This window comes from Peromyscus leucopus, chromosome 12 (assembly GCF_004664715.2).
Source record: "Peromyscus leucopus breed LL Stock chromosome 12, UCI_PerLeu_2.1, whole genome shotgun sequence".
Classification (NCBI taxonomy): domain Eukaryota; kingdom Metazoa; phylum Chordata; class Mammalia; order Rodentia; family Cricetidae; genus Peromyscus; species Peromyscus leucopus.
In genome coordinates this window covers 66,596,270-66,621,347 of record NC_051073.1, presented here as the reverse complement: position 1 = coordinate 66,621,347, position 25,078 = coordinate 66,596,270, and the positions used below count along the sequence as shown (strand labels likewise).

The window sequence follows — 25,078 nt, the reverse complement described above, 5'->3', positions numbered from 1 at the left end:
TGTCAGTGCTTGGGATTTGAACTCAGGTCCTTAAGCTTGCATACTACACGTTCTGACCCCTGAGCAATATCTCCAAGCCCCTTGTTTTATTCATTGAACTCCTGATGTTTCTGCCTCCACCTTCTGGATTCTGCGATTACTGGCATCCACTGGTTTATGCAGTGCTTGGGAATCAAACCCAGCATCTTATTCATGACAGGCAAGCATTAAGTAATTAATTGTATCCCATGACCTATTTAAACCTTCATTCATTTCTTCCTTCTCTTAATCAATCCTTAATTCCCCCTTGATTCTTGACCCACCTTTACTTAGGTCTTATGAAGTGCCAATATTAGACCAAAAGTCATTGGAAAGGATATGAAATGAGTCAGGCTCTGTCTATTTTGTGAAGTAAGAATATTATTGTGTATATTCTAATCATAATGCAGCATCATGATAATCTGCCAGGTCAAGCATTGACTTGATCCTAATTTCTTTTATCTCAACATGTGCCTCCTGAAATTGAGTGGTTTTAGCGGCTCTCAGACACATGAAGCTAAAAGATTAGTACTCTTATGAAATATGGAAGCAACTCTTAACATTTGAGTTCTGATGTTTTTGCCATCTGTGATATTCCTAGAAGTAACCAAGGTAATATTCTGAACTGGAGAAGAGATCAAAAGATCAAGACCACTGTAGAAACTCTGGCTTGGAAATTGCATACTCATCCTTTGTGGGGAAATGTCCTTTAGCTGAGGTTTATTGGACGGTAGTGGATCAGAGGACAGTGTGAGAACATAGCATGATAGTTCTACAGCTTCCTCTTGCCAGGGCAGACATGAGCCCACATGGGTTTAGCTTTGTTTCTAGTCCCTAGTGACATGAGCACCTGCTCAGCTCAAAGATGTTATAACTCTACAGAAACATAAACCGGCAAACCTGGAAGCCAAACTACTAACTACTTGCCTCAGGCAAGATGAGTGTTAGGTTGGGAGATGGGCCAGGGTACTTCAGGCAGATGTTTCCCACCAGGCTGTGAACAGCTAGCGTTTGTTTTCAACAAAGGATGGAGGAGAAAACAGGCTGAGAAAAGAATGCAAAGCCAGGATTGTTTTCCCAAGCCTGACATAAACATTATGATTTCATCTTTTTTCCCCCTGCAGTTGTATATAATTTCAAGAAAATTAAGACAGCCAGATTCAAACAAAGTACGAATCATGGTTCTGAGGGCAGGATAAAAGCTGTCTTCATGAGCTTCCAGGATTGCTGCTACTCTTAATGATTATGAATTTTAGTAGCTCATATATCTATCTGTACATCCTGCAGCCATCCATCTAATGTTCTGCTATACTGAGCTTAGAGTTAGATACAATGCTTGATTCAGAATTGAAAACAGATAGCAGCTTTTCCCTCAAGGACTTGAACTATAACAACCCGTGGCTTACACTCTAAAGAACGACAAGAGGCCTTTGGACCTAGATCTACTCATGTATGACTTAGACCTCATTGCCCTCTGGAATTCTTTCTCAGGAATAAACAGGTGTGGAGAATACCAAAGGATAAAATGAGCCTAAAAGAGCCGAACACTGAACCGTATCTAATTTTCTGAGGCTATGAAATATAGAGGAAAAGAAAGTCTACCCTGAAGTCTTAACAAAAAGCCATCTGCCCTAACAAATTTTATATCATTACTTGTATTCTAAACCAACATACTTCATTCTAAATACATTCTAGATACACAATACATTGGGTCACAATCATGCTTTGGGGGTACAGGGGGTGGTGGTCGTCAAGGGTACAGAAGAACACAGGTGTAGATAACCAGGGACGAAGGACATGGGACCCAGCTGCTTGGCTGATGTGCAGGAAGGACAGGGTATTTCAGGCTTGATGACCTCCTATCAGTCACCTTGTTCTCTCAGGCACCAAGAAACATGGTGGTGAACCTTTCAGTGTAAGCTGAGTGACAACTTCCAGCACGCTGGCCATGGAGATGCCCCGTTACCCCCAGGTATTAGAGGAACAGCAGGGAAAAGATACATGAACAAAATATAAAACAGGATGCTTTCTTCTTCATTACACTTAAAATGTAGGTAGAAATGAGATCAGAAATGGGTGCAGTAAAGGAAAGCAAATACATGTTCCCCCCTTCCCCTTCTCCAACATCATCCTGGATGTTTTTGGATTTTTATTTTAGAGTTATTCAATAGTATTGTGGAAAGCTATCTAATAATGTATTTCCATCTACCCCCAACTCCTGGTAAAACATCAGAGAAGGCTTGCAGGATAGGAAAGTAAAAGAAAGAGAAGACACGCAATCACTTTTTAAATGCCAGAATGGGCTCTTAGAATCTACCTGACGCACCCATCTATTTCTTAAAACTCACTGAAAGTCAACTTTTTGTGGCTCTGTCGGTGTTTTCAAGCGACAGGTATCATTCGGTGGTTAGTGGTCAGCAGTACTAGACCCACACCTGCTCTGGCCTTATGACTTGAAGCTAGTGTCCAATTCTATTTCCACAGTCAGACAATGAGCCATGGTGATGAGGTAGAGAAGGAGACGCAGCTTACCTGATGAGATGAGGCACACACTCGATATTGGCTGTTTTCGAGGTGAAGGGAGATGCCACGGATGCTTCCTGTTCTGATAGCGAGATGCCTGCATGAGCCATTTTCAAAGCCTGGAATGATCCATCCAAGTCAAACCATGACTCCTCAGACCAGGCTCTTACTACGCAAATACCAAAGCTACTTGTCAAATGTCAGTTCAACACCATGTGTGTGGTAGTTCGAATGTCATTGGCCCCCATAATCTCAGGGAGTAGTACTATTAGGAGGTGTGGCTTTGTTGGCGTGAGTATGCCTTCTTGCTGGAGGAAGAGTGTCACTGTGGGGTCTTTAAGGTTTCCTATGCTCAGGATACCACCCAGTGTCTCAGTCGATTTCCTGTTGCCTACAAGATGTAGGACTCTCAGCTATTCCTCCAGCTGAGTCCCGTCTACATGCCACCATGCTCCCCGCCATGATGATAATGGACTGAGCCTCTGAAACTGTAAGCAAGCTACCCCAATTAAATGTTCTCCTTTATAAAAGTTGCCATGATCATGGTGTCTCTTCACCTTCACAGCAATTAAAAACCCTAACTAAGGAACTGTGCCTGTCCATAGTCACATCTCTGTTCATGCTATCCCTTCATCTATATACCCTGTCTCCCCTGGCCCATAAAGTCACCATGAAAGAGAAACTGACTATTCCATGATCCATAGTAGAAGTGTGTGTGTGTGTGTGTGTGTGTGTGTGTGTGTGTGTGTTTCCACACATGCACACATAATGTACCATCTGTGTGGCATGCATACAGCATCAGGAAATGGAAGCACTCATTCAAAGTCTATAAAAGGATGACAGAAGAGTTGGAGAGATGATGTCACAGTGGGTCCCAACCTTCCTAATGCTGTGACCCTTTAATACAGTTCCTCATGTAGTGCTGACCCCAACCATAAAATTGTTTTTGTTGCCACTTCATAATTGTAATTTTCTACTATTATGAGTCATAATGTAAATATCTTATATGCAGGATATCTGATATGGACTCTTGTGTGTGATAAGGTTGTTCATCTCAAAATGGATTGAGACCCACAGGTTGAGAAACAACCTGACTTAGTAGCTAACAGCCCATACTAGCTCTTTCAGGGAAACCAAGTTTAGTTCCTCCCACATTGGAAGGCTCACAGTTATCTGTAATTCTGTCTCTACGGTATCTGGACCTTGCAGGTACTTGCTCTCTCTCTTTCTCTCTCTCTCTCTCTCTCTCTCTCTCTCTCTCTCTCTCTCTCTCTCTCACACACACACACACACACACACACACACACTTGCACATAATGAAAAACAAAATAAATCGTTTTAAAAGGATGGCAGAATTTGGATGGCCATTGGGGACTTCCAATATCTCAGTTCTTATTCTTAGCAGGTCCATCTTAATGGAAAAACAGGGAAGGGGAAAGATATCTAACACCAACTTTCTCAGCTGATTGATCCAGCCAATTGGCTAACTGCTGGTAAAGAGTGTGGAGCGTGTAGCATCACCACTAGATGCCCAAATCAGGCCACATACGCACAATGCACATGGTGGTGGTACATGTGTTGTTTCACAGATATGAGGGCTCTTTCTTCTCATATGAAGGCTAAAAGCTGTCCAGCGAACACACAGCAGAATAGCCCACAGACAAGCCACAGAAAGCCTCTAATCTCTCAGGAATCATATGCCTGTGAAATGAGATTTTGTATTCAGGTTGCTCTACAGTGCTTGGTTGCATGGTTTGGTATGCAGTAGATTCCAGCTCTATAAATCTTAGAACATCGCCGCACTCCTCTTTTCTCCCTTAGTGTTTTCTACCTCTGTTATGTAATTTAAGATCATCTGCCACATGTCAGGGTTAATTTTATGCATGATTTCTCCATTAGATGATTGCCTTTTGGGTGAACAGAGACTTTCCTTTTGATATTTTTGTTTTGTTGTAAATGTCACATACTTAATAGCAGTAAGTATTCACCCTAGGTTGAATGAGTGGACTAACAACTGTATTCTCATGAAACACAGGTAGAAATTTTTATCCTAAGTCTTTAAGTATGAACACACTTTTTTTTTTCACAAACACTGGAGAAAAATATTTAAGAGGAGAGTAAAATGAATGGCCAGATCTTAAATATCTAATAAGCTTTTAGATACATACAGATATAAAGAGTATAAAGCAATTTCCTTTTTCCTCTGTCCCTCTCCCCCTTCCCTCTCCTCCTCTTCTCTCTCCTCTTCTGTCTTGCACTATTTTGATGGGTTCAGCATCACACACGCTAGGCAAGCGCTCTCCTATTCTACTGTAACCTCAGCCCTGTTCTTCAATTCCTGTACCGCACTTACCTATTAAAGTACATATATAGTCCTCAAAGCCAACCATTATTTCACACACATCTTCCAAAGCCAGAATATAAAATACATACTCCCCTCCTGCTGGGAATGAAGAATAACCTGAGACTCATTTAATTTTAGTTTTGCTATAGTGTGTAAAAACCATACCATTTAGGATTTCATAACAATTTGGGAGAAACTAATTTTCAAAAATTAACCTCAGAGTGGGTTTGGTGGGGATAGATGCAATTCACACGTAATTAAAAACTTCATGAGTTTCAACCTTTTTCCTCGCCAAGGCATTACCAGCTGTGCACCCTGTGAGAAAGCATGCCCCCTCCCAGAGGCTTCCTTTCCTTATAAGTGACAATAAAGGCTTAAACCAGATAATTTTGTAAAGTCCACAGTGGGTCTAAACTTGGGGAGTGTCAGCAGGTCACTTTATTATCCTGGGGATTGCCAGAAGACAGCTGAAGAGGCAGCCCCTCTTTCTGTTGCTCAGAGAAGGGTAAGCATGAGCCAGTGGCTGCTGGAGGAAGAATGAAGAGGCCCCTGGGTTCCTGGGGCACTCAAGAGTGATTCTGAAGTGCTTCCTGTGTTAGCGGAAGTCATGGGTACTCACCCCACAGTCATTGGCTCCATCTCCACACATGCCCACGTAATAACTACAGAGGAGAAGATACAACAATCAACAGCTCGGAAGTTCTCCTGAATAATTTCCATTATAACTAACTCCTGTGCAGGGTGTGTGTGTGTGTGTGTGTGTGTGTGTGTGTGTGTGTGTGTATGTGTGCTGAACATATGTGGAATCAAGAAAATGACTTGGGGAATCTTGGTTCAAGACGGAAAAGTCCCCCAACTTAATTTGTCTCAATCACTGAAATGACAGTGATAACACCATGGACGTCAGCCATGACAGTAATCATGCATTTGAAAAGAAAGTCAGGTTGATTATGTCCTGCTCAAGGACATTTCACGCTCAAGGACATGGAGTCATGATTAGAGTGAGGTCATGATTACAGCACTTCTCACTCGGCCTGATAGGCAGAGCACAGCCTAACCTGGCCAAGTTGCTCTCACTACTGCTGAATGCTCAATTCCAACATTAGGAGGAAGAGTCCCTGGCACATGGTTTGGCCAATACAACCAGAGCATACACGTGTTCTGGATGCGTCTCAGAGTGGCGGTGAGGTAATGTGTACCCCATGTATATTAGCTTGGTGTGTAACCAGGGTCTAAATGGAAGGACGAATTTAAAGTTGCTGCCAGGGGGAAGGGATTTCTTATGCAGAGTGCACTGGGCCTTCTAGTACAAGTGAATGAATGGCATTATTATCAACAGTGGCTCACGGCAATGCTTTAAATGATTCGGTGACATTTTCCAAAATCACACCATGAGTGATGAAAGTGAAGTCCTGTTAGAAGACCCCGTAAGAAGTCACCCTTTGACCTTCTCTATAGTTCGAATGTGGTCCAATGTGAACCAGTTCGGCCTAAGGCTGGGCTAGTGACATCACAAGCATTTGCACACCATGTCATAGTGTCGTCACTGCCCGTAGTCATCTAATCGAATTCCTTCCCCAAGACTTAAAGCCCATGACGAGTGTCTGCATCACACCAGGGATCTGATATATCACAATGTTTCCTGGGTTTAGAAAGAGAGCTTGATCTGCATTGCCAAGGGTAGGTAGAGCTGTAAAGGGGATGATGGGTAACCAAGAAGTCAGCTCATTCTGTTTCCGTATGTATCTTCCTATGCTAATTGTGTTTCAGGGGGACATGGCTTTCAGAGTGTCACCCAACAATGTTTCTCAGGCATTTGAAATAGGGAAAATTATTCTCTTTAGCCAATGCCATGTAACGAATGACCGTGTGAATGAGCTAGCCACTTACACCTGGCCAGTTACGCAGTCTGGAAGCATAGGGAAACTAATGGGAGGCATTTGAGACTTTGTTATGAAGCTCAGCCAATAAAATCTGATAGTGAGAGGCAGTCTCCTGATTCCGACGTGAGGAGGAAGCAACAATTACCTTGTTTCACTACTTGTATCTGTCTGAAACCTTCAGGCTAGAAACCGTAACACTTTCAGCAAGTAATGAATAGGTAGGTCTGACCTCAGCAAGGGCTTTCACATTCAGACATGACTTGGTCGTCAGTGCTCCGAGAGAGTGTTGAACCTGCCCTCTGTCTCTGGTCCCTGCCAGCTGCCATTTCACTCATGCTCAGAGGCTCTGAAATGATCACTTATCCCTTACTGGATCAAACAGATGACTTCTGGAGAGAACGCACACACTGCCACCTTTCCCATTCTGACCCTCATTATTTCTCCTCCCTGCATGTAAGCAGCAGTCTTCCTGCGAGATAGGCTTCACGGGCCACAAAGGGAGCGTTCTTTTGGGGGTAGTAGGTGTCTAAAATGGGTCTCCATTGTCCCCACCTCCTGCAACGCATGTCATTGTGAAATCCACTCCCTTGAGTATGGGCGGGACCTAGTGACTTGCTTTGAAAGAAAAGAAGGCAGCCAACTCTTCTAAGATTAGGGAATGAGGAACAGTAACACTATCCCTCCCTCCCCCCTTTCCCCTCCTTCCCTTCTATACCTCTATCATTAATCTTGCTTTCTCACTCTACCTATGGATATCAGCCTCTTTCCCATGAATTGGCCTGCATCTCAAGGAGCCGAGAATGGCTTCTTCCAAGGAGCAGTAAAAACCAGTGTCTCCATTCCAACACACGAAAGGAGCTTACGCATGTGAGAGGTGGTGGCAGAGCCATCCACCAAGCGCCACCAGACTCCACGTCTGGCTAACACCTGGTTCCGTCCCTTCATAATTACACCCTTGGTTCAGGAACCAAGGCTTACCTGAGCCACATCTGGATACCTGATCCATAGAAACATAAACCAAACCAATGGTGTTACCCTCAGACACTAGGGGGTAGGCAGCTAGGCAGCCATAGAGGACACCGCCATGGCCTCTTTTTACACCTGTCACTTACTTTAATTTCTGAAACTCTTCCACGAGGCTTGATTTCTGCCCAGGAGACATCCTTGCAAAAATGGTGCCATTAACCAGAATCTAAAGAGAAAGACAATCATCGTAGCAAGCTTAGGAAGGAGACTGTTTCAGAAGTGAAAATCCTGAAAAGTCATTCCTGGCCATTGATTCAGCACCGCGCTGGGCGTGTGACATTAGACCCAAAGCCAGGAATCAGAATGAGAGATTTAATGGTTTAATATTGAACTTGAAGTCCTCCAACACAGCTCCATTACTTTCTTTGCTGGACCCAATTACTTTTTTTTTTTTTCTTTTCCCCGAGAAGGGGTAACGTCTCATTAACATAGCAACTAAGAGGCACATGAGCAATCAGACAGAGTGAAGTTCTTTGGGAAATGCAGCTCATCTCATTGTACACTGTCTGCTGCCACAGACAGAGAAGAGAGCAACTGATGAGTCCAATTCACTGTGCAAGCCTTAGATCAGTGACTTAACCTCTCTGAGTTTCAGATTCCCATCTCCACAACAGGGCCTGGACTAAGAGCTTTCTCAAAACCTTTAGCCCCCACATTCTACAGCCCTTGACTTACCAAGGAAGGTAAGGTGGCAGATTATTTTAGACTCCGCTAACAGATGGTTGCAACCCTCAGCTTGGATGCCCCGTCTCTCCACCACACTGACAGCACAACCCTGTTCGGCACTATTTTAAAGCAGGACGCACAGAGGACAAGATAATAAATGATTCTGAAAATAAACCCTGGTGCTTTTTGCTTCCTTCTGCTGTGATTTAAGACTCCAGGCAGCAGGGGAATGGAGCTCCACCTGACACAGGCTAGTGGCTTTCAGAGAGACTGATGTACAAGGAAGGCTGATGTGTGGATCTACTAGGAAGTTGTGCCAGGCAGGGAACGGAGGGAGGGGGGAGGCTGAGATTGGGCTGGCCACGGGGGTGAGCGCGGCTATCAGCACTGAAGACTGAAGGGTCATGGCTGTCTGCACAGGGTCTGGTGGGTTTAGACAGGTCCAGGAACCTCCTGGAAAGCCAAGGTGCTTTCAGCGATGCACATTCCCAAACCCAAGTCTACCTCAGTGACCTTTCAGTTCTTTAATCTCTGCGTTCCACTCGGAGACCCTGACAATGCACTGCATTCCATCAGCACTTACTTTGGGCAGCATGCTGTAGAAATGCTGAAACAGCACTTGGTATGACTTCCCACTCATCGCAAAATGGTAACCTTTGCCACCAGGTGCAGAACTGTTTCCGATATCGATGTAGGTTTCCTAAAATCAAAAGGCATTGTTTCCGCAGGGGCTGGTAAGCGGTGCCCGCTCCCCCCCGTGATGCACGGAGGAAGAAAGTGAATTTGTGTTGCACAAAGAAATGAGCATCAGCAAGTGCGGGAGGGGTCCTTTGCCCCTGGAACCTCAACCTGCGGGAAGAAGACAAGCAAAGTGCCCCGCCCCCAGAATTATATAAATACACGATGCTCTAACAGCTTTCATCCTTTCCTGTGATTGTGTCTTCACAGCAAGGTGCCAAGAAAGTCTCTCGACTTCCTCCTCCTGTAGCCTTGTGATTCCTAAGGTCTTGTTCCGCTCATTGAGTCGGTTTCTTCAGGGCAAGAAGGCATAGTTGGGTTCTTCGTACCTAGCTCTTTCCTGTGTCTGGCTTCTGAATTTTGTTTGGCCCTACTAAAACAGGGGACCCCTTCTTCCCTCATGGTGCCCAGAGCCTCTCCCACATCTAGGTTATCATGCACCATTATCACATGTTCCAAGACCCTTCCCTCCCGGCCACTTGTAGGTACTCCCTCAACTGCGCTCCATCCTGGCTGACAGAACAAGACGACACGTTTGATGGTGACAATCGGCTCCTCCCGGCAGTCCCTGACAATGGCTTCTCTCGAGATTTATCAGCAGGCTTTACCTTTCCACAGGACCGGACTTAAACAGCACAGGAGGTGCGAATATTTTATTCATTAGAGACATACATATCAGAGATAACATTGTGTTTAGCAGGGGGAGGAGGGAACTCCTGCACAGAATCGACAGCAGGGGAACCCACCCTCCTCTTCCCCTGGCAACTGCAAACCACTAAAACAAGACAGGAATCCCTTGGCTTTATAGGAAGATAGGGAAAGTGCCCGAGGTGAGGAGACGGGCTGAGGCTGTGATGTAACTGAGGCTGGACCTCAGATGAGGTATTAATCTCATGGATGTGAGCCCAGACAGGCTGGTTGTTAAATTAGTGAAGGCCCAGCGTTCTGCAGCACAGTGAGATGCAGGCGCTGTATGAAGCAAGCAGGTTCACAATGAAATGACTACTAGAGAGCCGTAGAAGGTGCCAGAGAGAACCGCCATCTTTCATAGCGTCCAGAAGTGGAGGTTATGTCAGATTAACCCATCTCCACGACCCAGGGCCACTCTTGATGTGTCAGTCTGTGGGCTGCACCCAAGTCCCCTGTCTAGGTAACAATGTCAGAAGCTGTTCAGCCTGGAACCAAGAAGCATCTCTGTAATTCCTTGCTGGAAGGACCATGCTTTGGAGTGGCACAAAAGCGGAGTGTCGGGCCATGGTCCTTCTCACATGGGAGAGCTTTTCTCAGACAAGCCAACAGGAAGCTTGCTTTCTGGAAAGCTCTGCCTTGGTCAGCTTTCCGGCAAGGTGCCATGCCATGTGGACGTATGTGTGGAATCAGAGCCCCTGATCTGGTGTCTGCCGTGTGGCTCGCCAGTGTGCCTTGGCAAGCTTATTTCCTTCCTATGCAGGGACTCTGACTCAATTGCTGCAGCCTGCGGTAGGAAGGGAGTTTGCAAACTCCCCAGGTGATCATGTATGGCGGGGTTTGCAAAACACCACTGGAAACACTTTGCGTGGTGTAGCACTCGAGACACACCGCACACACCTGAGGAATTGTGACTATGATAACTTCCAGGACTCGGATGGTTATGCCATGCCAGGGCTGTGTTCCACAAACCCAGGCCCAGCCAGGGGTCTTTGAACATCTGCTCACCTTCTTCGCAGAGCTGGGCTCTTGGGTCCCCACCAGCTGCCAGGTCACAGAGGCAGGAAGAAGGTCTCCTGGCTCATTAGCCTCGATAATGATGACCTGGCTGCCCATAGGAATCATTTCGGAATTCTTAGCCACAGTGATGGCAGTTTGAAGATTGTCACCTAGATGACAAAGAGACTTTAAGGACAACCCTATCAGCCACCAGAGCGAAGATGTCTCTCCTTCCCTTTGTTGCTGCTCACTGAATATATTTAGTGTTTTCTCTGCTGTTTCATAACTACCTTTCCTCCTACCCAAGTGTATGCCTTTAGTGAGCAAACACCTAGTTCAACATCTCTCCCACTGTGTATTTCCAAACCACGCATAAAGGAACGAAGACATGTGTGAGCTCTTTATGACTAATATCTAGATAACAGATAGCTCTCAGTGGTGAACACATGGCTCCAGGCTGAAATCACAGTGTGTCCTAAGGATGTACTAACCACAAGAGGAAACACTGAAGACCGGGTGACACTTGGGTTTGCTTACCACGCACGAGCCTGGCCATCTGTCCCATGTGTAAAACTGCTCTCTCTCTCTCTCTCTCTCTCTCTCTCTCTCTCTCTCTCTCTCTCTCTCTCTCTCCCTCCCTCCTCCTCCTCTCTCTCTCTCTCTCTCTCTCCCTCTCTCTCTCCCTGTGTGCGCACGCGTGTGTGTGTGTATGTGTGTGTGTGTGTGTGTGTGTGTGTGTGTGTTCATATATGAGGTCAGAAGTGTCTTCCTTAACCATGCTCCATTTTGTTTTCTTTTTTCTTTTTTAACGGAGCCTCCCACTGAACCAAGAACTCCTTGATCTGCCCAGCAAACCCCCAGCATTCTCCTCCTGTCTCCACCTTGCAGTACAGAGATTCAGGCCTGAGTCACCTCGCTCTGTTCTTTTTTTTTCACATGGCAGCCGGCTCTCTGAACTCAGCTCTGCTTGCATAACAAGCTTTTTACTGACTGAGTCATGGCTCCAGCCTGTGTACAAATATTTCTACTCATAGAACCCTGGATAGGATGATTGGTAAAGTGCAGAGAATAGGATCCAGTCACTGCCTCAAAAAAAATGCTGCTCCTGCTTGCATGTACTGCCAGGGAGGCAGGGCCATGCAGCACAGGTCTCCTCGACCTCAGTCCCATGGACTTGCTCAGGTCACGCTTCTTTTCAGCGTGCTCCTTGCTGGGCTCCGGAGCCCCCACGTACCTGTAATCATCACAGTCCTGATGTGGGCCTCGCTCAGCTCCTTCAACACGGGCTTTGTTTCTTTCTTCAAGCGATTTTCCATGATGAGAAGTCCCAGAAATGCCAACTCCGACTCCACTGTCTCCCTTAGGATTCAGGAGAAAATCAACATTTTCAGGGGTAGCAGTGTGGTGCTCATGGCCGATTTAGTTCTTTTCCTCAGAACCTCGATCTACGTTTTATTAATGTAATAGTGCACACATTAAAAAAGAAAAGAACCAGCAGCTTATAATGAAAGTCAGTGGTCCTGTCCCCATACCACCCTTTATCTCTTCCCCCAAAACAATCACTTCTAGTTTCCACATCTTAAAAATGGTGTTCTTTTCTTCTCATTCTTGTTTTTAATTGTTAACTATGTAAAGTTTTTAATCTCCAAAATCTTTCAATATTTTTCCCTTGACCTTATGTTAATAAAAAAAACAATCTGTTTGACAGTCACCAGTCACTGGGAGCATTCTGCATGAATGTCATCACTACCACAGTATCTTATGTTCAGACTGTACGCTTTAAGCACTAAACTGTATTTAACTTGGGCATAAAAATGAATTAAAATTTTCTTACTAATGAGAACTGAAAACTCACCAGTTAATTCTGCTTATTGTTTATGTGTATGCATGTGTGCATGTAGGTGTGCGAGTGTACTCTGTTTATTGTGTATGTGTGAGTGTACGTGTGTTCACTTGTGTGTGGGTGTACGTGTGTGCAAATGTGCAGGCTCTTTCTGCCTTAGTTTTCTTCGGCGATAAAACCTCTCACTGGACGTTGGGGCTTGCCCCTAACGCTAAGTCAGTGATGCTCAGGGATCTGTCTAGTTTGCTTCATCAGTGTTGGGATTACAGATGAATAGGACTTTTTATGTGGGTGCTGAGGACTGAACTCAGGTCCTCACGCTTGTGTGGCAAGCACGTTCTCCACTGAGCTGTCTGTCCAGCCTCTTTGCTTGTTTTTGCTAGATCCATAAAGTGCTTTATTTTAACATCCTCATGGAAGTGGAATTGTTTTATATTTTTTATATTTCATTTTATTTTATTTGAGGCTGTGTTTCACAATGTTTAGAATTTACTGTCCTGTTTTTTGTTTGTTTGTTTGTTTTGTTTTGTTTTAACTCAGAGATCCAGCTTCCTATGCTTCCCAAGTGCTAGGATTAAAGGTATGCCCCACCACACCTGGCTTCCTTTTATTTCTCCCGGAATGTTTTTCTCTGTGTCTGTTTTTAATTTCTTATTTATTCCATTATTTTATTGTACATTTAGGCCAGGTGGTGGTAGTGCAGCCTTTAATCTCAGCACTCAGGAGGCAGAGGCAGGAGAATCTTGGTGAGTTCGAGGCCAGCCTGGTTTACAGAGCAAGTTCCAGGACAGGCTCCAAAGCTACACAGAGAAAAGCCAAAATAATAATTTTAAAAAAAAAGAGGCTTGAATGCCTTAGAGTTGCCCGGAGTCCAGGGTATACCCCTTCCCTCATAAGTCAGATCTCCAGTGCTACTGTCTGTTGTTTGTTTGATCCCAAGTGAATTATATAAAAAGAAGAAGGAGGAGGAGGAGGAGAAGGAGAAGAAGGAGAAGGAGGAGAGGAATGGTTTTACAAAACATGGACTTATTAATGCACACATAAGTTCAAACCCATACCCACCTATATAGCCATCACCCTCATCAAAAGAGGAGACATTCCAATCACCTCCAGAGGTGTCCTCCACTCCCAGTTCTGTCTCTTCTTTGGGACAAGAACATTTGAGATACCCTCTTCTAGCAAAATCGTAAGTGTGCAGCACACTACTGTTAACACGAGGCAGCATGCAGCAGAGCAGATCTCCAGAACTCATGACCTTTTGGAACTAAAACTTTCAGCCATTGATCTTCCCTCTCCTCCAAGCCTTGGATGAACCACTTGACTCAATCTAGGAGCCTCTTTCAGGTACTTGGTATAAGTGGGATCAGGTGCTATTCATCGTTCTCTTCCTCTGACAGGTGTATTTCAGTGGGCATCTTGTCTTCCACGCTAAGACATATTGCTTCAGATGGCAGGACTCCCCCCTTCTTCTCCACACCACCCCCACTTTCTCCCCAATCTTCCCTAGAGTTTATTTTTAAAAATAGCATAGGCCACTGACCATCTGCAAATAGTCTATAGGTGTACCTCACTAATCCATCTGTCTTCACGTTGAAAGATAGGAGCCTTTTCAATGGGGCCTTCACAGGGGCCTGAACACCTTTGGGATCCTAAGCTGGAAATGAAGCTTGGGCCTGAGCTGGAGCTGTGGCCTTAGCTTTGGTTTGAGTCTTGGGCTTTAGTGGGCAGCACCTGTGACCCTTGGCCATGCAGCCTCGAATCTACTTCTCGAGCTGGGGGTGAGCCACCAAAGCAAGACAGCTCAGTCTGTGTTTGGGAACCTTTAGCATCTTGGGCTTAGCCACCTTGGGCTCTGCAAAAGCCTTACTGTCCTCTGCTCATGAACTCATCGCCTTCACATCTGCCTGCATCTCCTTCAGGCCTTTCATGCTGCGCTTGGCAAAGCACATGCTACTCAGGAACTTGGGGTCGACCCCCTTAAGAAATTTACCTCTTTGTAACTGGGGTTTCTTAATGCCATTTCTGTGCCCTTTTCAGGATTGGTTGTGTGTGGTATGGTTCTTGGACTTGGCCATATCTGCACAGTAACTCGTGGCTCCCTGAATTCCCTTCTTTTGAATGGCTAAATGATATCCCATTGTGTGTATATACTATATTTTCTTTATTAATTCATTGATGGACAGTTACATTGTTTCCATATTGTGGCTATCATAAACAATACTGCAAAGAATGTGGGATGTCAGGTGTCCCCTTGAGATCCAGGCTTCAATCCTTTTGTGTGCAGACATAGGATTAGGGGGTGCTGATTTATAAATCCATCATCTTTGTAACTCATTTCTGAACCTGTGCTCTGTTTTCCATAGCAGTAATTTTCCACTCCCATTAACAGTGTGCTAGGTTCCAGCACCCCCACACCCTCATAACACTTCAGTCAGCCATCTTTTTTAAAGATTCACTTATTCTTATTTTATGTGTGTAAACTTTTGCCCACATGTAGGTATGTGCACAACATGTGCCTGAGGCCAGGGAAGTCAGAAGATGGTGTCAGATCCCTTGGAACTAGAGTTATGGATGTTTGTGAGAGGCCATGTAGTGTTGGGATCTGATCCCTCAAGAGAGCAAGAGAGCTTAACCTTTGAGCCATCCCTTCAGTCCCTAATCAGCCATCTTCCTAGGCATGCAATGATCTCGCTGTGGTCTGGATTTCCATCTCCCTGACTGAGTTCCAATGCCTTTTTATGCACTTTATGTCCATGTGTATCAAATGTCTTAGACAAGTGTCTACTTGAGTCCTTGGCTCCTTTAAAAAAATCATACTTACTGGGTTTTTTTTATTATGAAGTTATGCTCCTTATAAACTTTGAATCATATTTTCTTATTAAAGAAGGTTGCTGGGGGCAGGCCTGGTCCAGTCCTGTGCTCTTTGCTTCCTGGCTGGCTGCCACGTGAACCTGTGTCCCACTCCAGCACAGCAGACAGAGGTAGTCTCCTCTGCCTTCCCTGCCATGACTGTCTAAAATCCCTCTGAAACTGAGAGCCAGAATAAGCTCTTCTTCCCTCAAATTGCTCTGTCAGGTATTGGGTCAGAGCAATGCAAAGGTAATCAATACAGTATGCCAAGATCAACTGGAAATGGACCAAAGACATCAACATAAGACTGAGAACTGAAACTCCAAGATGAAATCCCAAGAGACCATCTTCTTGAGATCAACCTTGGCAACAATTTTATGGATATGACACCAAGCGATGTGCACAATGGCAAGAATAAAGGGGTGCTCTTGTTTCTATTGAGTTCATCCCCTCAATCAGTTCTCTGGGCACCTGGGCTCTTGCTGTTGTACCACACCATCAGCGATTGCACCCATCGTCTCATCCTTTAATGCCCAGCCTCTGTGGAGGATTGCCTGCTCTTGTTTAACTCACATCTTTGTTTAAACATCTCTCCTCCGACGACATCTTTGACCTCTTTAGGTGAAACGGTGGTGTGTGTTTTTCAAGGATCTTTCCAGCTAATTCATTCTTCCCCTCAAAGATATTTAAGAACCACCAAAATAAGATAACATATTACAGATGTATTTTACTATCCATTTCCCTAGTTGAGATATGAAATTCTTGGGGTCAAGGAGTTAATTTTATTCGTTTCTGTAGTTCCTGAATATCTAACACAGACAAGACGTTAATAGACATTTACTCAATCAAGAAAGGGTTAGGTCTTAAGGAAGACCTAATTACAAAAATTTCTTTTGTAATTCAGTGTTGGGTGATTTCTAAGTTATTTCAAAAATAACTCTCAGTTTCCTTTGGTGACTCTAGTTTTCAAGAACCTTTAATTTTTCCTAATTGGAAAAAACTGTTAAATATAGTTTTATCCTAATGAAAATCAAAACAATGTTATTTTACCCTGTGAAAACAACTACATAACAACAAACATTGTAGACTCCTGATATCTCCTGGGAAAACTTGTAATGGGTGGGAAGATAGCATAGTTTACTTTTTTATTTTGTATTTCTAATAATGTGAATCTCCCTACTGGCTCTTAAATGAGAATACAGCTGTGCTTGTATGTCACAGCTGGGCTGTCTACATTCTATCACTGGCTATGTAAATCTCTGGTTCACCTCACGACCTTAACACTATTACTCAAATTCATGTATGAAAAATTATTACATCCCATATGTTATGGATCTTTAACATTGCTCAAGCCTAGCCAACATCTGGAATGTTAAAGCTGAGGATGTTACTCATATATTTGAGTGAGCTCTATGATTCTATTTCAAAGACAAAAATCTCTCATCTGAAAAGCTCCTTGGAGATAACCCAATCCTACATTTTGTAGATGTATAAACAGGTACCATGTAAAGCACCAATTATCTTAAAAAGACAGGATGCAGATAGTAACATTGAACCAAATACATTGGTACCTTATACAATAGAGCCAATTATATAGGAATGAGAATCTCTGAATTAGAAATATAAATTTAATACATCAAATATATGGACTACATAGGCTATCATTTATTTAGTTTGCCTATTCTTTTACTGTAGATCACTTAAAATGAACCTCTGAAAGGTGGAAGAATACAGTGTATAGATTATCCTCTAACGAGGCCAATTCATCCCTTTAATATAATTAAAAATATTGAGTTTTATTTCCTATATGGAATCCAATTTGCATTCACTACCTCCCTCTCAGATCTGAGGGAAATAAAAAGCCCAGACCTGAGAAATTCCAGAAAAAAAATGGGGGGGGGGATTCTGGAAACCTTCCAAATATTCAGCTGTGTTCTCTGAGAGAGGTCTCTGAGAGACACCTAGGTCCATGGGGGATGGGATTTTGTCAGACTAAGACAAATGTTATGCAGGGCAGGGCAGAGCTTCGATGTGGAGTCTGGGAAATCTCAGCTGCCATATTTGCTCTGTCACAAACCACCATGTGACCTGAGCATGTCCTACCCAAGTTGCCCATCTCCAAGCCGAGGATTAGATGAGAACAGTTTTCTGTCCAAGAACTTCCTAGTGATGGGAGCAGTCGTCAGCCCATCTCCAGGCTTCCTCCCTTCTTGGATGAAGACTGTCCCCCTGGTCTGGATTTCCCATTGCATACCTTTCCAAACGTTCTACATCCAAAAGCTTCTCCATCTTCAGGGTTTTATGGGCGAGGGCGATGACACGGAAGCCTTGTACTGTGTATTTCCTCAGCTCCTGCGGGAAATTCTTGGGCACTGTGAGGAGGAGGGGAGAGGGAAATGTAAGAGCACAAGGAAGTACCTATCCAGCACCTGAGCGACTGCAGGTGTATTCCCATCTTTCCACTTTCATTTTGTAAAAATGCTTTACTAGAAAACATGGAGCTTCAGACAGAGGCCAGCAACAGCTTCACATTACTCTGATGAGGAAAAAAAAAATGGTAAAATTGTGCTGTTCATCAGCTGGGCTATGTCCTGATTCTGTGTCCCAAACTATGTTAAAACCTAATCCCAAATATGGCTGTATTTGTATACAGGCCTTTGGAAAATAATTAAGTCATGAAAGTGAACTTTCATGAGTAGGATTAAGGTACAGAGATGTTCTCTCCTTACCAGGAGCAGCAAAGCACACATTCACAAGCCAGGAGGCTAGCCCTCACAAGGAGCCAAATTGTCCAGCACCTTAACCTTGGACAGCCCTGCTTCCAAAATGATGAAAGATAGACTTCTGTCATTTAAGCCACCCAGCCTGAGGTATTTTGTTATAGCAGCTCCCTGAAGATGACCAAGATGAGTCGATCAGTGTCAAATATACTGATTGGCTTCACAAAGGACAGACCTCATGACTGTGTGTGTTCTAGAATGAATTCAGAAAAATAGCCAATCTTCCGAATCAGGGTTGATAATGTTCAGGCTACATTTGATGCACTGTTTGCTCTTGTCAATAAAGTTTTAAGCAATGTCCACTCACTTGTTTATTATCCATGATTGTTTTGTGGCCACAGTGGCCAAGTTGGTTAGCTGATACAGATACTGTGTGGCCAGAAAGGACCGAAATATGCACTGAGTGACTCTTTGCAGAAATATTTGACCATATATATATATGGAGAGAGAGAGAGAGAGAGAGAGAGAGAGAGAGAGAGAGAGAGAGAGAGAGAGAGAGAGAGAGTATGTGTGTGTGTACAGGCATGTGTGTGCCATTTTGCATGTGTGGATGTCAGAGGACAACTTTGAGCCTTCACTTTTCTCATTGTTTTGAGATAGCATCTCTCCTTTTGTTTACTGCTGCACAGACCAGGCTGGCCATCTGGCAAGCTGGTTCTGGCTCCCATCTCCCAGCAGGTGCTCACCAAGGTTACAGATGCAGATGTTACATATCTAGCTTTTAAAAGTCAGTTCTAGGGATCCAAACGCGGCCAGTAAGTCTTGTAAACTTGTCCAGCCAGGGCTGTACCCCCTGAGCCATGGCCCCAGCCCGTATCCCTGCCTAACAAGGCTGCTGACACAATGCAGCACTTACACATTTTGGCGTAACTATGTTTTTGTATTTATAAATTCTTTGTGGTGTCTAATGTGCCTGTGGGAGAGTGTCAGATGAGAGCTGACATATAACACTTAGCTGGTGAAGTAACTAAGTTTTTGAGTTCAACCTATTAAGCCTCTCTTCCGCACCTTGGTTTCCACCTCCAACATGAGCGATGACTGGACCTTCAATTCCCATTTATCTCAGACTTTGCATATTTCTAAAATGTTTCCAAAGACAGGGACCTAATCTCAAGGACGCTTCCACCCCTCGTTTCTTTATAGAAGAGGGAGGTGAGAGATCAAAGGTCAAGACAAGAAGAAGAATTGTACGGGCTGTTGTGGAGATGAGCATGGCAGATTGGAGGCTGGACTCTTCCTGAGAAAGCAAGTGCAACAGGGAGATTCTCACTGAAGTCTACAATGGCTGAAAGCAGAAGCGAATAAAGCCTAATACACTCTACAACCTGTTTGAGACATTGTTAATGGGGTTTATGAGGAAGATCAAAAGCAGGAATGGGGGTCTTTTTTTCCCTTTCTGGGAATCAGACACAGATCCTGTGCACGCTAGGCAAGCCCTTCATTCTTGACCCAGAAAGGGAGACTTCTGCCAGGCATCTTTAATTCCAGCGCTTGGGAGGCAGAGGCTGCCAGTTCAAGGTCAGCCTGGTCTACAGAGCCAGTTCCAGGACAGCCAAAGCCACACAGAGAAACCCTGTTTCAAAAAACAAACAAACAAAAACAAAAAAAGGAAAAGGAGACTTCTAAGATTAAACTAAACAGACTCTAAATGTAGAAGTTAGAATAAACTTCCACGAAATTTAGAATTCTGGGCACAGTTGGTGGCTAATCACAACAAGTAGATGAAAAACAGGAGAAAAATGCCAGTTTCATCCAAGTGAATTTATTTGAATGCACAGATTTTCTATAAATTTGGCCACCACTTAGAATGTGCATATGTTTAGGAGAATATTAAATAACACAGCTCATCTCAGAGTCTGGACCAGAAAGATAAAAATTGCTGGGAAAACCATCTAATACCATCTAATTTAGTCTAATCATTTTCCCCTAAAATATTTCTCTTTTAAAAATATTTCCAACTAAGATCTGATTTGATTTAAAGCCCACTCCAGGAGATGGAACCCATTCTCAACACTGCTTGGGTGGCCAAGAACCTGAGACTAGACAGGCATGGACCTAGGGCAAACTAAATACTGTTGCTCTGCTAAAGGAAGACAGCAATCCAATGACTCCAAACATTCAGTTGTAGTCATAGATCAGTGCCTTGTTCAGCCATCGTCAGAGAAGCTTCCTCCTGCAGCAGATGGGAACAAAGACAGAGATCCACAGCCAGACACTGCACAGTGAGAGACCTTGGAATACTCAGCCCTAAATGGGATGTCTCCATTAAATCACTCCTCCAGGATTCAGAAACCTCTGCAGAAAAGGAGGTGTCAAGAGTGTGAGGGCCCAGGGGAATGGAGGACACCAAGGAAACAAGGTCTTCTGACATAGAAAAACTGACGGACATACAGACTGAGACAGCACACACAGGTCTGGACCAGATGGGCCCCTAGAGCTGAGAGGAGAAGTGGACACATGCCCCCATCCTTAAAGAAGGTTATCCCATGGATAACCACTTGCAAGTGAAAAACTGGTTTTCTACAAAGGAGTTTCTCTAGGAAAACAAACCACTCTCAAGGGCAGGCACCAGGCCCAGCAGTAGATGCCAACACAAATACTGTGCAGGTCCTTGTCTCACAATGTTGTCAGTGCTTTTTTTTTTAACCTTCAGGTCCCTTGCATATATATTATAGCTTCCAGTTCTGTGTTTCTACGGGATTCCTGTGTGTGTGTGCACATGTGGGTCTCTGCATTTATATGTGCCTCTCTTGCTTTTTCCATTTGTTTTATCCTGTTCTGGTTTGTCGTTTGTTTGGTTTTTTTGTTTTATCTTGTTTTATTTTATTCCTTAGATGCCTGTTCACTTCTAACAAGAGACAGGAAGGGTATGGATCTGGATGGGAGGGAAGGCAGGGAGGAATATATAACCAGAATATATTATAAGAAAAAAATCTATTTTCAATAAAAGAAAAAAATATTGAAGAATTTTCCCAGGATGGGGAGATGGCTCAACAGATACAAGATTCCAAGCTTGATGACTAGAGTGCAAGTTCTGGGTCCTACATGGTACATGGTGGAAGGAAAGAAATGACTCCCACAGTCTCTCTCTCTCTCTCTATCTCTCTCTCTGACATACACACATATGCACACACACAGACACATAGAGACATATATACATACATACACATACACAAACATACATACACACATACATACATACACACACAGACACATATCTGCACACTCACACACACACAGACACGCATACACAGGCATACATACGCAGACATACATACATGACATGTGCACGCATACACAGACATACATAGGTACACACATAAACACACAATCTCCTTCCTATTGCTCTGTCTCAGCTCCTAAAAGCAGAGCCAGCCCTGTCCCCCTTGCCTGGGAGTTGAGAGAATTCTTCAGATCTGGTCAAGTGTTCAAATCTCACCCCAGGTTTCCACTCTAGTCATCCAGCCCATGTACCTTCTACGGTTTTGCTCTACATCCGCCGTGTAGTCCCACAATGACTGTACTTTCCTGGCTGTATGAAAGCCAGATGTTTACCTCTGCACCTTCAAATCTCCCGCCCTGCTTCTCAGGCTCTCCTGTGCTACTTTCGCCTAACTGACCAGATCCTTTCACATCCTGGGGCAGTTTACGTCGTCTTGTGCTTTGTGGAGTGGTGCAGAAGTCTGTTTTTTGTGTCTGGCCTTTTAAAAGGTTTTACCTCTTGAAAGAGAAAAAAAACCACCAGTACCTGTTTCAGACTGGCAGAAGCTGGCCACCATCTCTGGGGCGCCCTTCATGTAGACGTGGAGGTGGAGGTCACCAGCCAGCTGGGCAATCACAGACATCCTCTGCAGGGCCGAGGAAAATGGAAACTGGCGCAGGATGGTGATGGTGTCCACGGGACTCTGCAAGGATGTCAGAAGGAAGGAGACCGCAAAGCCTTCAAGCGGTACCCAGCAGAGGCGTGCATGCCAATCAAAAGGATTTACAGCCTCCAATGTGCCCAGCCACATCATGGCATATCATATCTGCTATAACGCTTATGCTTTTCTGGTCTATTCAAGAGTGACTCCCCCAATATGTTATCTGGTCTCAAAACCCCTTCCTGGTGGCTGCCTGGAGAAATCCTAACCTCCCTCCAGGCCATCCTCTGTGATGGAATGCTTCTTTTTCCCAGAATCACTACTTATCCCCAGCTCTGCTCCCCACGGCTCCTTTGCCAGCCTTTATTACAGCGCTTGGCAGGGTGGACTGCACTGACTTGCACTCCCATTGATTTCCGACCACTGCGAGCTCTTCCCATGCAGAGCCCAGCAGGGCTTGTTGTGAAGTCCAGCCTGGTGCTCCAGCATGCTTGGACACTCACTGAGTGTTTGCTGAAAACACTAATGAGCGAAGTCAGGACTGTAGACACGGCCCTACCAACTACGGAATTCATTAGGAGAAAGCTAAACAGTAAAAGCATACACCGGACCTGTTTCTTCAGTGTTCAGGGCAAAGAAACACACAGTCTGAGGAAGAAAATCGTACCTGACTGGCTTTGGGTCCTGGTTTTATTACTGGGCTCGAATCTGACACGCCAAATTTGCCGGAAGCCACTTGGCAATCTTCCATATTCTGTTATAAAATGAAACATCTATAAGATTCCTTGGAGACAAAAAAAGAAATAGTTTTCCGTGTGCAATGTGCTAATATTTTCAAAACCCTTTTCATGTGGCGTCTCTTCCCAGGTATTGACTTAAACACCGTCATTGTCAAATTTCTGTTGTTTTCACTGACCATAAGGACTTTATTGTAAAAATGTCAAAAATACTGCGACTGCATTCAAGTAGAAAGGGGTGGGGAAGCACTGGCCGTGTGTGTGTGGGGGGGGGGGTAGCTGCTCTTCCTAATGGCTGTGCCTAGTGACTGGAAGGGAAGATCAGTTCTTCAGTGCTGTTCAGCATAACAGCGCTCAGCTGTGTTAGCAGCTGTGCCCCGAGATAAACACAAGAGCACGTTTTTTATGTCACACCTGTGTCCCTAGTCCCATTTAGTTAGCTAGAAGGCTAACGAGCTGGCTGCCACCAACTTAGAAAGCACATTTGGAAATGGATTTTATTCCTTGGATAAAGCATCCAAATATTAGACGTCAGTATTATAGAGAAATCAGCATAAACCAACATCAAAATATTGGGGAAGGAGTTTACTATATTTTTCTTAATAATCTGCAAGGATATTGTCCTTCAGCTTTTACATTTAGAAGGTTCCCAGGTAACCAAGGATACTTCACTGAAGGCTCCATCAGACTCAGACTATACCTCAGGGAAAAGTGCTGTGTTTAGAGGTGGAGCTGACCATCTTGACAGTTCTGACAGAGGTGGCATTAAAGATTCATGTTCACACACAAGACCTCAACTTGTACATCATTAGTGCAGGTGGCAGGAGACATCACTAGGATCAGGATCTAAGTGACATGTAGTAACAATGGCTGCAGATCATCGCTACATTGGTTTCCCTGGCACTGGGAAGGACTCTGCTCTTTAGGTAGTTCACCGATTTCCTTCAATAAGATCCAGGGAACTGGACACGATCTTGTCTTTGCATCAAAACCTTTTTTTCGGAGCCAACAATCTCCTCTCAACTTACTGACTTTGGGAATTTCCTTTTATAGTTGGTTTCCCTTTTTCAGCATTGGCCTTCTAGAGAGCTCACACTTCCTGTTATTTGTCGGCACCAGCTTCTTGGGGGCTGTGCTTCATGCTCTGGGCGGTCACTTGTTTCCACTCGTCCACAACTTAAATGTTTTCCTGTGAGATATGCGTGTGCGTGTGTGTGTGTGTGTGTGTGTGTGTGTGTGTGTGTGTGTGTGTGCGCGTGTGTATGTGTGTACACATGTGTGCACCCAAGTGTGCAGGAAGGTGCATGCAGTATCTATGATGTGCTGTAGACAGGGTCTCCCACTAGAACTCAGGGCTCTGATTTGGTTAGGCTATTTGGCCACGAGCACTCAGAGATCCGCTTGTCTCTGTCTTCCCAGTTCTAGGATTACAACACCATGCCCATCTTTGTACCCAGGTTCTGGAGATCAAACTCGCATTCTTGTGTTTGCAAGGCAAGCACTTCCCTACCCGAGACCTCTCCCCAGCCTTCCTATGCCTTTTATATATTACTCTAGGTGTCTTTGAAACCCTTCTTTGGAGGTCAGCATAGTGTTGCTGATCAAGGGAGTTATTCATGAATACTTTATATTTGTTTGTCACTTTTTCATAATCTCAGTGCTCATGCAAGTCTGTGAAGGAGGCACTATTATTGCAAAGGTACAGATGAGACCAGAGACAAATAGTCTTAGTTACCGATCCACACGGCCAGGGACAGGTGGAAAGCAATGCTCACTGTCACCGCAGCATCCAACATCTTTGTTGGTGTATAAACCTCTGCTGTGTGAAACAGTAGCCACCAGACACCGTGGCTTCTTAAATTTAAATCAACTGAAAACAGCTGCAATGAACGATTCAGTTCCTTACTTGCATTTCCACATTGCAAATGTTCGTTAGCCACATTTGGGGGTCTGATTTAGACTACTGTTTCTTCAAGGTTATTAGGGAACTCTGGTATCAGCCTTTGGCCTATCTGGAAGGAATTAGGGTCAAATAGGTTTTGTGAATGCTACATGCCATATTATCCCTTGAATATTCAAAATTAATCATAGTATTTTAAAGAATATTCCTAATCAAAAGCT

At 44.3% G+C, this 25,078-nt stretch overlaps 1 protein-coding gene across 1 annotated transcript in view; it reads right to left on the bottom strand.

Moving 5' to 3' along the window:
• The window catches only part of Atp13a5 (ATPase 13A5), a 124,483-nt gene that overhangs the window by 29,715 nt on the left and 69,690 nt on the right, over positions 1–25,078 (bottom strand). The window contains 9 exon segments of the mRNA XM_028890075.2: positions 2,551–2,660; positions 5,505–5,547; positions 7,881–7,960; positions 9,044–9,160; positions 10,894–11,054; positions 12,119–12,243; positions 17,832–17,949; positions 22,106–22,262; positions 22,888–22,974. Of these exon segments, the coding sequence (XP_028745908.1) occupies positions 2,551–2,660; positions 5,505–5,547; positions 7,881–7,960; positions 9,044–9,160; positions 10,894–11,054; positions 12,119–12,243; positions 17,832–17,949; positions 22,106–22,262; positions 22,888–22,974 (998 nt within the window).